This window comes from Etheostoma spectabile, chromosome 22, assembly GCF_008692095.1.
Source record: "Etheostoma spectabile isolate EspeVRDwgs_2016 chromosome 22, UIUC_Espe_1.0, whole genome shotgun sequence".
NCBI lineage: Eukaryota > Metazoa > Chordata > Actinopteri > Perciformes > Percidae > Etheostoma > Etheostoma spectabile.
The window spans coordinates 18710583-18725412 of record NC_045754.1 but is presented as its reverse complement, the minus strand read 5'-3'; the positions used below and the strand labels follow the sequence as shown (position 1 = coordinate 18725412).

Genomic DNA, 14830 nt, shown 5'->3' with positions numbered 1-14830 from the left:
TCTCGCACAATGGTGGGGGGTTTTATGGAGGACGCTGGTCATTCAGGTTTAGTCAGAAACACACTATCATGATGCTTAACTTTCAGTCATTCCTTTCGGACGTGTTTTTTTAATGACCGCAGACTGATTTGGGATTGATTCAGTATTGGGGGGGGGTAGCTAGCTGCTAGCTTGATGTAGTATGTTACATTTGGTTTGTAGCTGCCAGCTTGCATTTATTATTATAGCGTGTTGTAGTATGTTTGTAGCCAATAGCTCGCAGTTAAGGGCAATGAGCTAGAATTAAAGCTAGAATGATCTTATTTGCAGATATATAAGAGCATGTGCATAAACTAATTGAAACACCTAAAACTCATTTCTGTATGTAAAACATGAAGCTAAAGCCAGGAACATAACTGTATATTTATTATAGGAGAAATATCTCTTCTATCTTTTGTTTAATTTGTACTAGACTCTAGTTTTCTCCTGTTTCCAATCTTTCTGCTATAATTTCCCAAAATGTCATCCTAACTATCTAACTTGTATCATTTGCGAACAATGGACATGCATTTATACTATTAAGCTTGTAACCTCTTGCTTGTCTAAAAACCAACATAACATTACAGCCTACTAGTATTAAGTTATGACTTGCCTGTGAAGACTGTCACCTTTGTAGCTGTGACGTCAAAGTCAAAAGGCCATTTTCATCTGGTTTGTTATCCATGACCTCTTTGCAGGCATTCATACACTGCATCATCTGTTTTTCTTACTTGTAAAAATGTGTGAAAATTGCATTTCACATAGTTCATATGGCCATAGTTTGGTTCCCTATTGGATTCTTTAGTTAACATGTGAAGTGTGAGTTCTTAGTGCCAGGTGCATTTGTGAGTCCTGAGGGGGGGAGTCTGACAAGCAACAAGAGTTCTGAGAGAAATGTCGCAGGGAAGTTACACCGCCAGTCAGAGGTGCCACGCAAGTGCACATGTCATATACATGAAATGGCCTCAAGAGTAGCAGCTGAAACCTGTCACAAGGCATTAAGAGTCACCGAGGCGTTACCTTGTGCCAAAGTCGCTGTCACCCTGCCTCTCTCTCGCTGCCCCCCCCCTATTTTGTCACACGGCGTCACCTCTCTCCTCTTGCTTGACCCCCGGGGGCCACTCGGGTGCAGCCACGTGCAGCCAGCACAGCCACAGAAGGTGCGATGTAATGGTCAGGGACTGTCAAAATAGGTGTCACTTTGACTGGAGAGTGCTGTGGAATGCTGGAAGGTCAGTTGAGTGTAGAACACCAGAGACTTGACAGGTTGTTTTTTTTTTTATAGAAAATGTTTTTTTAAAGTATATTCCAAATCTAATTGTGGCTAATGTGCGATTCTCTTCTGTCAACGGCAAATGGTAATTTTAAGATTATGCAAAATTCTTAGACAATTTTTTTTTACATCCATTTGAAAATAAGAGAATTAAAGAACATATTACAACAATGCCCATTTCAATGCGCTGTACTCTCATTCCTCTAAAACCCTAACATTTACTCTTTATGTATGTTTCTTGCCATTATCCTTCTGAAACCTGCTCATCACATTTCCTGTCTCCTCTTTCCATCTTTTCCTATCTAAACCTGTATGAATGAATCCAACTTTAGAAAAGCATGTGCAGATTAGCCCACTTTGCTCATCTTAAATCAAAGCTACTGATAAAGTTTTTGCATATTTGCTCATTGCACGTTGTATAGCTATTAAACAGTAAAATGATTTCTATAATTGCAAATATGCTGTAATTAATATAAAGTGTTCATGCATCTAGCATAAGTCATTCTTTTATCATTCTATCTCCATTACAGTTGAAATGGTAGCATTTTTTTCTGTATGAGTCTTTAAATCTATTCTCTTTTCTTACTAAAAAATGATCAAGCGCCTTGTTGTGATAGTTGAGCTTATATTTGAGCTTGAGGAATGTGGTCAGCGCTGTGAAAATCCTAGACGTGTGCCGGGAAGTGAAAGCACCACCCTGTTTCCAGCCTGTGTGTGTATTTGTGTCTTGTTTTTCCAGAGTGTAATTGTAATCCCTTTGGCTCAGTCAGTGATCGCTGTAATGGCACAGGATTGTGTATATGTAAGGAGGGCACTACAGGGCCTAAGTGTCAGCAGTGTCTACCCGGCTATTTGTGGGACGATGGCTGCAAATGTAAGTAAAACCACAAACCTCCCCACGCAGCTTCCGACTGTTCTCCCCCATCAGCTCTGTCTCTCTCTGCTATCTCTCTCTGATTTCTTCTCTCTCTCTGTGATTCCTGAGCTTTGGCTGGAAGAACATGCTGCCCATGCGCAGGACTGCCCAGCTGCCTTGACAAATACAGACCTAACCCATAACATGAGCTAACTCAATATAATAAGGCATTTGATTTGCTAACTGAAGCTGCATTTCACACTTGCTGCGGCTGGGTTAACAATATATACATCAGCAGGTGCCTTATATGGCTCAAATAGCAAACATGCAATGGCATGGCATGGTGCATGCTGCTTGGTAACTCAGTTATCCAGCCATGTCGCACACTAACAAAACAACAGCTGAGTCAATATTGACTGCTTGACAGGCTGCCTGGGATCTGTTTGAGTAGCCATCACCCCCTTGCCAGTCCGCAACAGGACAATGTCATCCAACACTAACAATTTTCAAACAAGAATGCAGGTCATTTTGAGTTCCAGCCCATTTATTACTTATGTACTGTTTATATTCCCCCCAGCAATTTTGCGATGCATGCCCTGTGCAGTCATTTGTTTTCAAATGTCACCAATTTTTCATTGTTCCTCTCGAGTCAAACTTCGGTGACAAACGTACAGGAGGCAGCCATAATAAAGCCCACACCTCGTGAGCGGCGATTCTAACATCTTCTAACATGACAGTGTAAAGAGGGAACTTTGAGATACAAAATTACCATTGCAAACACTGTTAATGCTGCATATGTTTGACTAATGCACTTGCAGTATGGGCACAGACGATCTGGCCCTTTTTGGACTAATCTCACTTGTCTTGGGCTGGTTGAAAAACTCACATAGCTTATTTTCAGACCAGCTGATAATTGCTGCTAATGAGCATTTGACCAACCATGACCCATCTTTGTGTCACTGTTTGTAACTGTGATTAAATTATGTCAGATTTATAGACCTTTTTCCACGAGGTGGTGACATCTATTTGTCTTCCTCCTGTAGCACAACATTAATCTCTGTCCTGGCCAACAAAGGCGTCCTAAATAAGGCGCCTCAACATTGTAAGGTGACATGATTTTGGAGGATTAATTTCTAGTGGTGGCCTCTTCTTCTTCCTGTGGATGTAAGGGGATAGCCAGTGTAATAATATCATGAAGAATGTTAGCGATTGGTGAAAGGTTTTATCTGCTTTGTATGAGGTATTCATCCAATCACAGAGCCTAAAATATTTTCTAATCCAATCATAGGTACGTGAATGGGACCAGTCATTTAAAAACTCAGTCACAGCAGCATAACCCATTGCAAAAAGATAAATCCCAGCTTAATCTGTTTTGTGATGATTACTCAAACAGAAATGTAGGTATTGAAGGAAGAATGTGAAGTAGAGGAACTACTTGACCATTTGCACAAACTTTTACATTTTGTTAAACCTGCAACAGTTTTCATATGAATATTGAAAAGGCTTGCATAATTTAGCTGGAATATTTCTCAAAGTTAAAAATACCATACCACATTATTTGACAGTGTGGTACTCAGGGAGGCCAGACAGATATCTGTGGATGACTCTCACCCACTAAACTCTGAGATTGAGTTGCTCCCGTCTGGCCTTCAATTCAGGGTCCCGAGGGCGAGACGGAAAATGTATAAGAGGTCCTTTGTTCCCAATGCCGTAGCGGCACTGAATACAAAATGACTGCACTATAAAAGAAAAGGTATTTTAGAATATATTATCTTGTAGGCTGTATCCTGCCTCCTCTCCACCTGCTGTTGTTTCTGCCCATTGCACAATTATTGTTTTATGTTTAATGATGTGTAGTATTAGTGGGCTGTATGTTTAAGCTTGATAACATCCAATGTCATGGTTGTGTTTTAACGTTTTAGAGAAGCCAAAGGCAAATTTCCAACTATCTTATACAGTTTGTAATGAACATAATGTTGAACAACTGATGAGCGATGGATCTAAATTGGTAAATGACAGGTTGTGATGACAGTTCCTCAAACTAATAGAGCAAAGGTTTTTTTTAGTAAATTGCTCTTTGCTAGTGCCGAACAGTGCAAGGAGAAATCCATCATCTAAAAGGCAAAGATACCAGAGTTATCTGCTCTGACAGTAGCCACGGACGACCACAATGCACTAAAGGATGCAGTATATGCAGCTTGAAACTTTGGCCTTTTTTAGTCGGCAACATGTAAATAAAAGTGCTTTTAAAGTCTGATTTAAATTCAGTGTCAGATGAATAATCCGTTTATTTTCGCTGTACCAGACACAGATGCATGTTCATTAAAATGCACTGTTTTTGACTAATATATTCAGCGTGTATCGCGTGAATACACACTGTCAACACACATATCTGTTTCTACACAAAAGGTAGAGGTGAAGGCATAGGTTGGTCTGGCTCACATCACCTGCCATTTGTGTGTCATATGTCTGTCGTGAATACATATGCAGACTCACTAATCAGTAAATACTGACAATGGTGAGCTGTACAACAGCAGTTATTTATATCAGGTTCACAAGTAATAAGAAAAGTTCAAAAAAAAGAAAGTGAAAAGAAAAAAATGTTTTCACACATTGCCGAGTCAAACAGATGGGAAGTGACATACAGCGAGACAGAGCACACAATGGATCAGTAGTTCTATTTCTCAGATTAGTTACGAAGCAGTGATTAGACAATCAAACACAAATTATTGTGGGAAGTGTTTGAATGTTGTCAAAACATGTATGCCTTAAACTTTCACTCTTCCTACAATAAAACTCTTTACTGCAACACTTGAAAACAAAAAAAATAAAAAATGTAGCTATCCATTTTATTTGCATGAAAGATATGTGTTCTTTTGGGATTGAATTAAAGTGTATTCCCTAATGGGCCTAATTTCCTCAATTTCTTTTCATTTAGCATGTTTTACTACATTTCCCAGAATGCCTTTCCTGTAAAGAAAGGTGTTCTCTGTGCATGTGTAGTAATAGTAATAGCAAGATTAGAAAGAAAAAAGAAGAACAATGGTGTGGTCTTATGTTTGGCCCAGGTGAAAAGTCTCAACAAACATGACAGCCCTGACTGCATTGCATTCTGGTCTGCTGAGGCCATGGAGGAGAAATTAGCATTTCTTCCTCTGCTACGTGTTTTTCCATGTACTGTTTTAGTTGCTAAAATAAACCCCTAACTGCTCTGGCAATAACTTAAAGGTCCATGTCATGAAAATTTCACTTTAGAGGTTTTTTAACATAAATATGTTTCCCCCCAGCCTGCCTATTGTCCCCCAGTGGCTAGAAATGTTGATAGGTGAAAAACCGAGCCCTGGGTATCCTGCTCTGCCTTTGAGAAAATGAAAGCTCAGATGGGCCGATCTGGAATATTGCTCTTCATGACCTCATAAGGGGCAAGGTTTCTTCCACTTTCTCTGCTTTGCCCGCCCAGAGAATTTGTCCCACCCCTGACAGAGAGACATTATGGCTTTCAAACGAGCAAAGTGCAAGGCCACACCCCCCCCAGCCTCCACCTTGCCCCCCTCTCTCTCCTTCTCAAAAACTACAGACTCAGAAATGGCACGTCCTAAGGAAATCTCATTGTTGGACTGGCTCTAGTGGCTGGAATTCTGCACCAAGGCTGAATTTTGGGAAAAGGACTCCAGATATGGTATTAGGGGACCACTAAGGTCTATATAAAAGCATCCATCCATGTCATGGGACCTTTAAAAAGCCAGTTTTCCATGGAAATTAGAAAAATAACTGGGTCCAAACAAAACACAAAAAACACATCTGTTGAATTTGTACTCATATTGGCTGCACAAATTGTGTTATACAAAAAGTATCAAAATGGGAAACCCCTGAAACAATGGCTGCCCAAGGAGCTACTAATGCCTGAGTTATTCCTTGACTGAAATAGATTGAAAACGTTTCAGTTGAGCCCTCCTTGCTTCCCTGCTGCAGTATTTATGTGCATGGTCAAAACTATATCTGCATGCAGACTGAAGAATGCAATTAAAAGTCAAATCTCTCGTCAAACACATCACAGTCCCAGACAAGCACACCTAGTTCATCGGCCCCCTCTCTAAATATTATCACTCATATCAAAAGCAAACGCTACAAATCTTTTCATTTGCTGCCTGTGCTGGCTCTGTTTACACGTCGAGAAATTGTTAATGTGGGAGATTAAAGAGAGATAAAGGTGCCTAGCTCTCAGAAGAAGAATTCATCCTACTCCAATTGAGTTTTCAGACTTTCAACACAATCATTTACTCATAGAATACCCATTTCCATTGTGTTAAAACATAATGCCGTATTTCTGCTACCTTCAGATTTGCTCTCCCCTTCACAGTATTAGTGCCTTTAATCTTTACACCTTTATACATCTATGATAAATGTCCTGCTGATCTATATTTCTGTTTCATTTTGAACTTTAGCATTGCTTAATTAGCAGCAAATAGAGCGCTTTGCCTGCAGGGGTTGGCAATTACCTGAATGTTACTTTGTCACCCGAACATGCTATGCAGTGTTGAGCATCATGCATAATTCCAAAGTAAGTGTTCGCCTTAAAATGAAGATTCACTCTCACTTTATATTTAAACACAACACACATCAAGCTTGCAAGGGCTTCTTCGCCTAATTGGAAACTGCTAAATCTGGAAGTCAATATAGCATGACAGCATTTTCATTTCTAAATGACCCGTGCCTTTACAACTACCTCTCTGTCTTTCCACTTCTAAAAGAAATAGACAATTTCCCCACTTCATGTTTTGCTGTATTTGGCCTAAGCCTACTTTCTAGAAGACAGTGCACCAGTTGTAAATCAGGGCTAAATGCAACCTGAGGAGAGTATCCATGGTGCTGAAGTTAGCAGTCAGCCATTACTACAGACTGTTAATATTAATGGCCAGAGCATCCGGTTTGCCAAAGTGCTGCAAATGCAGAAGTAACTTAAACCTGCATTCTGTCTGAATTCCAGCAGGGGGCGACACCTGTGGTTGGTTTCTGTATAAGTCAATGAGAAAGTGACCCACTTCTCACTTGATTTATTACCTCAGGAAACATCTTCATAATGAGTTTATGGTCTCCATGCCATTATGGTCTTGCGCAAGACAGAAGGACGTTCATTTTTTGAATAATGGCCTCGTTGATTTTTAAATCAACGATAAAGCAGGGGGTGTGTTAGGGCGTGGCTATGATGTGATTACCAGTGATAGTGTGTAACGTAACATAGAGTGTAAGGGCTCCTCCCTCCCTCCTCCCTCTCGTCTAAAATCACAGCAGATCTTCACAAACCAATGGGTGACATCCCACATGCTCTGTCCACTAATATACAGTATATGGCCATTGCACATAGCTATTGTTTGCCAAAAATAAATTTCTAAAACCAGCTCAACTCATACTCACTATGGTAGGCTCTGCATTTAATTAGCACTGGAGTCATATATTGTTTTGTTGTCGCTTTTAGCGACTTTAAATTGAAAAATCATTACATCATACATTGAAAATTAAAATTCATACAGGTTGGCACAATGCCTTGAAATCTTTTGCATGGGTTTTTGCTGTAAATGTGACATGTTTGAGTCACACATGTCTCGTCCTCGCGTTATTATGGAACCCACACAACTTTGAGGCATGCCCACCATTCACTAGCATTCACACGCTACGATTGGCCAGGCGTCTATGCTTACGCAACATAACCCGATTTGTTCAGGTCCTATCCCTTGACAAATCGGCTGTCCAAAATAGCTTTGTAGGGCGGGACCTGCCTAGAAGTTACGTGGGATCCACAGTAATACCTCGTCTTCCTTTTAGAAGCAAGGAAATGAATTTGGCGACGTACGTGTGTTACATCAACCTGTTCTCACTCGGTCTTGGTCAGTGGCTCTCAGCGTCACATGCTGTTTGAGTCTGTAAGTCCGGATACTGGGACTGCTGTGATTGGTTGAAGTTGCGGGACTGAATTTTTGTGCAATTCTAATGACATGGTGTTGTCACAAAGCTCTTTTTGTGTCACATCTCCTTTATTGTGAGGTGCAGGAGAAGGCTGCACATTGTAAAGCTGCCATTGTTTTGCTTCTCTTGTCAAACTAGCATAGCTTGAGCAATAGCTTCTTGGTCCCTTCGCTCTAGCCTGTCACACATGGTTGGCCTTGGGCTGGTGTGCTTACACAATAATGTCTTGCACAACATTTCATTTGTTTTTGGCATGCACTTAGAGCACAGAAGGAATACAAATCACCTCGAACATCTTTAGTAGTAAATGTTAGCATTTTACCATGAAAGCAAGGAGAGATAAGATGGACAAGATGAAAGGTCACTGTCTAATTAATATAGTCTCTCCCCTGTACTGATCATATCAAGGCCTCTTGGGGGAAAAACGTCTTTAATTAATACATTGCTTGTCCTTGTCATCTTAAAGGACACGTTTCTATTACCAAGTTTAGCTGCCTCATCATGAGGAGAAAACCAAGTGAAGGAGGAAAAAAGACAAAGAAAGAGTTCAAATGTCTTATTTGGATCTTGTGGTGCATGTTAATTGTTGAGTTGTGGCCTGAAGCAAAAAGCTCACAGAGCCTGTTTGGCTCCGTAAATTTTTAAGTAAGCAGCTCCTTTATTTTCTCCTAGAAAAAAGTCGTGCTACAAATGGGATTCGTGGAGTCAATGTTTCTTAACAAGCCTCCCATCAAAGCCTTATTTGACTATTCCTGGGAGACAGCATGCTTCCAATCCTGAGTATTAGAAGGGAGATATTTGTTATTGTGATATTGATGTCCCATAGAGTGCATAGATTGCTCACCACATTGTTTTCCACTCCCATAAAGGACTGAAATGGGCAGAAGTGGCCCCTCTGTTTATCACTGTTTATTTGTCTCTGTTGGTTTATTAGTTTGTGCGGCGCAGCTTTGTTTGCCTCCAGCTTGCTTGACAGCTTGCCTCCACTGGGAATAGAGTGGCCTCGGTGTCCCAGCTCTAAATATACACCAATTTTCACCTGACGTTCAGTTTTTCTAAAGACACTGTTGTTTGGGGGAGAGCCTGTCAGCCTTTGAGGATTTCTGTGCAGTAACATCGCCGATGAGACAGGGCTTTAATCGACTTTGCTATTAGAGAAATGGAAATGATTAAAAGGAAATTTCCTCACACTACAGACAAAATGATTACGTTTACATTAAAAGAGATGATCTTTCTTTTTTGTGCCTTTTTAAACGTGCCGCGATGTTGCAATTGACCAATCAATTGCAATCAGTTGCATGTCATATTATTCAACACAGTCTCACAGCAGTTTGGGAAATTGTCATGTTATTTTTAATCTATTGATTTGTGTACACAGACACAATTTTCTCATTTTTTCCGGGTTGCTGAGAACGTAATGTATTCATGCTGGTCACGTCGTCATGGGAAGCATCAATTTTGGAAAAGAAGAACGGGGAAACAACACGCCACGCGCCGGGACATGAGAACGGAGAAAGGACACGCCACATGCGGGACACGTCTTGGTCTCCGGGGTGAAGGTCCTGTGTTGTTGGACCCATCCACTTCCCAACCGACCTCCCTACGCAGATTTCCAGCATTTAATAATACTCGCTACTGTATTCGGGCTGTGACCCCGAAAAATGCTTCCCATGTAAATACATTACTTGAAAAATCGTCCTCACCAACATAAAAAACCCCCAAGAAAAACGTGTCATTGTACACAGTTCCATAGATTAAATAACGTGATCATGTCACGTAGTGCCGTGAGACTGGGTTGTATTATTAGAGGTGTGAAATTGTAGAGCAGTTGATCTTTTCTAACGTTAAACTAGGATGCTAGATGTGACCCTTTAAACCCACTATGTGCATATGTTTGATGTATTAAAATGATCGTGATGGCACAAGTTTTTCAGTTTAGAAAAATGACACAATCCTTGAAAATATGATTTTTGACAGTTGAAAATGTCTATACATGGTGGCTTAAACATGTGTGCTTTTACCAACAGATTTACACTAACAATACTAACCTGTTATCGTTTAATTTTATCTGATGTAATTAAGATGCATGCACTGCAGAGGTTGCGTTAAAAAATAATAAGTCATATCCAAGATGTTTTTGCAAATCTAGTATATTGCATAATGAAATGTTTAAGCAATTGTTCCGTGTTTTTCGAAATTGGCTTATTTTCTTCATTGCAGAGAGTAGGATGAAAATATTGATACCACTTATACTTCTGTATAGTAAATATGAAGCTGGAAATAGCGGCCGATTATTGTATAAAAACGACAATTTGCAGTTTGACAGGGGTTTATGTTTATGTGTCTTTGCTAAGGATGGTTACTAAACAATCAGCAGATAATACCTGGAAATTACTGGCACAAAAACTGTAAAAAGTTGTAAAACTGCAAAATGTCTTTGTTACACTTGAGATGTTGTACAGATTAAACACGACTTTTAAACTAAGCTAAGCTGTCTCTAGCTCCATATTTAACATACAGGTATAAGAGGGCATTGATCTTCTTATCTACATGTAACTCGCGGGAATAAATCGAATAAGCCTATTTCCCAAAATGTCAAACTCTTCCTGTAGGAGTTCAGCTGAATCAAATCTAAAAAAAAAAAAACTACGGTTACACTTTACTTGAAGAAACCATTTATTGAGTTGTTGATTTGTTAGAATGAGAGCATTTCCCCACAGGGCTTATTTAAGTTTAATGTGGCGGCTGAGTAGATAATTAAATGATGTGAAATCAACTTGATTTGATGATTTGATTATGATATGCACTTCAAGTAAAGTGTCACCCGAAACTGTGTTGCATGTTTGACTCTCACTCCTCTCTCCTGTCTTTACATTGCTCCCGCCGCAGCCCGGGTGTGTGACAACGAGCTCCTGCGCTGCCAAAATGGCGGAGTGTGTGTCAACAACGTCCGCTGCAGCTGTCCCTCAGACTACTCGGGCCTGCTGTGTGAAAAGCCCCGCTGCGAGTCGGAGCTGGGGGGCTGCGGGGGCCCCAATTCAGGCCAGGCCCCCCTGACGCCTCCATCATCCCCCAGGCTGCTGCTGCTGCTGCTGCTGCTGGGCACGGCACTGCGGAGAGAGGCCTCCTGCTGGCCCGCTGGGCTCTGAAGAGACCCATGACCTGGTGGGAGTGACAAACTCCCCTTCACCTTCACTTTAACCTTCCCATCCCCCCTTTCAAATAATCAACAACCATTAAACAAGAACAACCATGAGCTTTCTGGACTGTACTGTAACGAGCTTCTCCGCCGCCAGACTCAATGGACACTCGCGCTGACAATAAAGGGAATGTGCCAGACACATGAGTGCAAAAAACAACAACTTTTCATTTAATTTCAAAGAATATATAGAAATGAAAATAAAACGTATACTTCTAAAAATGCCAGATATTATTAAAAAAAAAGAGCATTTGCCTAATAAGAATAAAATGTGCAAAGAACAATGAGCCCCCCCCCCCCCCCCCCCTTCTAAGCCATACCAGGTACTTGAGTCCTTCCAGTTTGAGAAGGGATAACTGAGGATGACAGACTCGTTCACGTCCTCTCTCATTGCCACGGCAACAGCTGCAGACCAATCAGCTCTTGAACCAGCCGGCAGTGGCCGCCGATTCCCCCCCCCGCCCACACCCCCCACCCTCACCCCTCCCCGCAGGACGCTTCTGCGATTTAATGTTGGCTGGACTGATGCCGAGGAATTCTCAAAGAAAGTGTCCCCGCTGAATGGCTGACTGGCTGACTGGCTGACTGACTGGCCTCCCAAACATAAGTGTTACACTTCGATACGGCGACAGACAAAAAAGCGGAGAAAACACCGGAAGCATTCTTTGCTGTCAGTGCATTGTGGATAGAAGGAAATCTGCCCGGACTGCCACTTTGTGACACGAAAAACCTCGCCCACGTCGACCCCTCTCTAGCATCTCTCCTTTTGAGCTCTATCTCATCCTCCCTCCTGTTCATCCTCCCTCCCTCTCCTCTTTCCTCCCCCCCCCCCACACCCCACCACCATGCTGCCACAGACCTGTGCTTTCGTAAACGTTACTCTGTAAACCCTTGTTGGTTGAAAGATTCTTTTGTCCGATGTTAGTGATGCACATGTGTAAGAAGCCCCTCCCCCTCCCCCTCCCCCTCCTTTCATCTCTTGCAAAAAGAAACTCCAACGAAGCTGTCTGATTCTTTTTCTATCTGTAGAGCCACCACGCTCCCCTTATGATCATGGTCCGAGGATAGTTTTCACCTGAGCAGACGAGAAGCGCATAAAAAACCATCGGTGTATTTGCAAGTTCTTTTCTCGACAGATCAACAACAACAAAAAAGAGTCATGTCGTCCTTTTGTATCTTTGCCGATCTGTGGTTGAAAAAAGGCAACCTTTAATGTATCTATTCAAAACATCCAAATGCAGAAGCAATTGTTTATGGGTTTTCTTTTCTTTTTATTTCCATTTCTTTCAATCACCTATTTTATTAACTTTGAGTTGTGTGGTTGATTTTCCTTTGTATTGGCAACGTGCTGGCATCAAAGAATATCAGTTTACATATACAGTATTAATAAAGTGTAAAAAAAATCCCACCAAAGGACATTATAAATGTTTTGTTCTTGCTTTAACACTTGAGAATTTAAGTGAATAAAAGTTTAAACATCTAAACTGTGTTGATAATGTGTTGATCGCAGGAAGGTACATCGTTTTGTCATTGATCTGAGATGTGACTGTCGGACTTTTTGGGAAACTATAAGATTATTGATGGAAATACGGATGTCCTGATTGTGTTTCTTTGCTCCTTGTCCTGATTAGAATCTTCATTTTGACTGTCGAACAAATCCAATATGATCCAACTGCTTTTGTAACACGTACATTTACAGGCACATCATTTCTAAATCAATTCCTAATAACTCCCTCTAAAGAACCATGTCATTTGGTACCAACTAGACTAGTGCTAGAGTTACCTGAGAATAAATGCACCTTTTCTTCAAAGGGCATTCCCATTCTCCCTTTGATTAATACCAAATGACGTCCTCTCTCCAGGAAACTTATCAGAAAATGTTAGAAAATCACAGACTTTTTGTAATAAATGAGGCATTACCTTTAAACTACAAAACAGACAAGAAGTTAGTGGCATTAACAAATGATTTGTTCAACTCATTCAAATATATACAGTATGTTATATTCATTTAAAGTCAATTTAAAGTAAAATGATGTCTCATTTTCAGTCCCTGTAATCCATACATCCTTACTTTAACATTGCATGGAGGGGCAGCGTCATGTAAGGTCGGTGCAGCAAAAGCCACGGCTGTAATTTCTTTGTGTCAGTTGAAGAACTGAATTATCAAGCTAAGAGAATCTATATGGAAAAACTAATCTGACTAACATTTGTCAGCATGATGTATGTGATTCAATTTAATATCTTAAATTTATTGAACTTGTTTTCTCAAGTTCAGTGACCCCAACTGGTTTTACATTTTCACAACTACAGTTATAGGATGACTGAAGTAGTTATATTATTTAAGTTCAGTTAACCATAACTCTAACTCTTTTTTACTTTAATCAATCATTTTAAACTTTTTTACAGTGAATGTTTTTGTTGACATTGTCCTTCATTTTCTAGCTGCTCAGCATACCGGGGCTACATTACCATTTCATTAAAATACAGTAAGATGAGTAAAGGAACAGAACTGGCATCTCAGGCTTTGTCTGATGGTTTCCTACAATATTTTGTATACTTGGTGTAGTATTGTGATACACATCTGTACAGGGGAGGATCAGTGTGGATACACTCTAGCAGGAAGGGCTCTTTGACTCCTAATACGGAGTAAATATGGTTTTATAAAAAACTTTTTGAACCAACAACAACACCTGAGAGTCCTGCTTCACCTCTGAAATGTCGTTGAAAGACAGTCCGGGTATCGGGTGTGGAGCCTTTGGTATAAAATATTGGCGTTTTTATTTATTTCTGTCAGTATTACTGCCTTGCTAATTAGAAAGCTTACTTCATGACATCTATTAAAGCCTTTACATTCTGTCCTGTTCTCTGATTTATATCTGCGCGTGTGATATGCGACAAACACTTGAGGTGCTGCCTAAGGAGTGCTGACACGTTGGATTACATGTGATCTGTGAAACTGAAACCCCAACAAGGCCACCCTGACAAAATGATTGCATAAAAACCTGTGTATCAGCTTTGGTGATATTCTATTTATCTTGAATTCAATCTGGGAAAGATTTGTTTCAGTGGCATGCATTGTCGGAGGCACTGAATTAAATATTTACAACTATCGATGTCTCGTAGAGGGCCTGTGTTCAAAGTTTATATAGTGGGTCTTGTCAGACACTCGACATTTCATCTATAATCTGAAATATTCAAGCCGCAGCTCCGGCTAAACAGACTCCATCCTTTTTCTTCTCTTATTAAAAGTTTGACTTAGAGAAAATAAAGGAATTTTGGACCATTTGTTGCGATAGTAGCTCATACGTTTTTACATATGGTCCATTCTTAGCCTAAAGTAGCATGTACCCAGTCCTAGTTTCACAAAGAGAAAGCAATGAAACATGAAATGTAAACACATTCACGTGCTTAATGTAAGTTGTTTCTCTTATCATCTTTTTAATGCGGATATTACCAATCTAATGGGACAGAAAGGCTTATTAAAACATTTTTGTTTCCTGCTATTGTCTCTTCTATGCCA

General features: G+C 40.4%; 1 protein-coding gene across 16 annotated transcripts in view; it reads left to right on the top strand.

Annotated features, from left to right (window-relative positions):
* ntng1a (netrin g1a) overlaps positions 1-12464 on the top strand; it is a 271523-nt gene extending 259059 nt beyond the window's left edge. For 8 of the 16 annotated variants that reach the window (XM_032503682.1, XM_032503681.1, XM_032503684.1 and 5 more), the window contains 3 exons: positions 2031-2165; positions 11001-11273; positions 11307-12464. In XM_032503682.1, coding sequence (XP_032359573.1) covers positions 2031-2165; positions 11001-11260 — 395 coding nt within the window. In that variant the 3' untranslated portion in view covers positions 11261-11273; positions 11307-12464. The remainder of the gene's footprint in view (positions 1-2030; positions 2166-11000; positions 11274-11306) is intronic. The other 8 variants (XM_032503691.1, XM_032503690.1, XM_032503694.1 and 5 more) reach the window with 2 other exon arrangements.
* The last annotated feature ends 2366 nt before the right edge of the window (positions 12465-14830 follow it).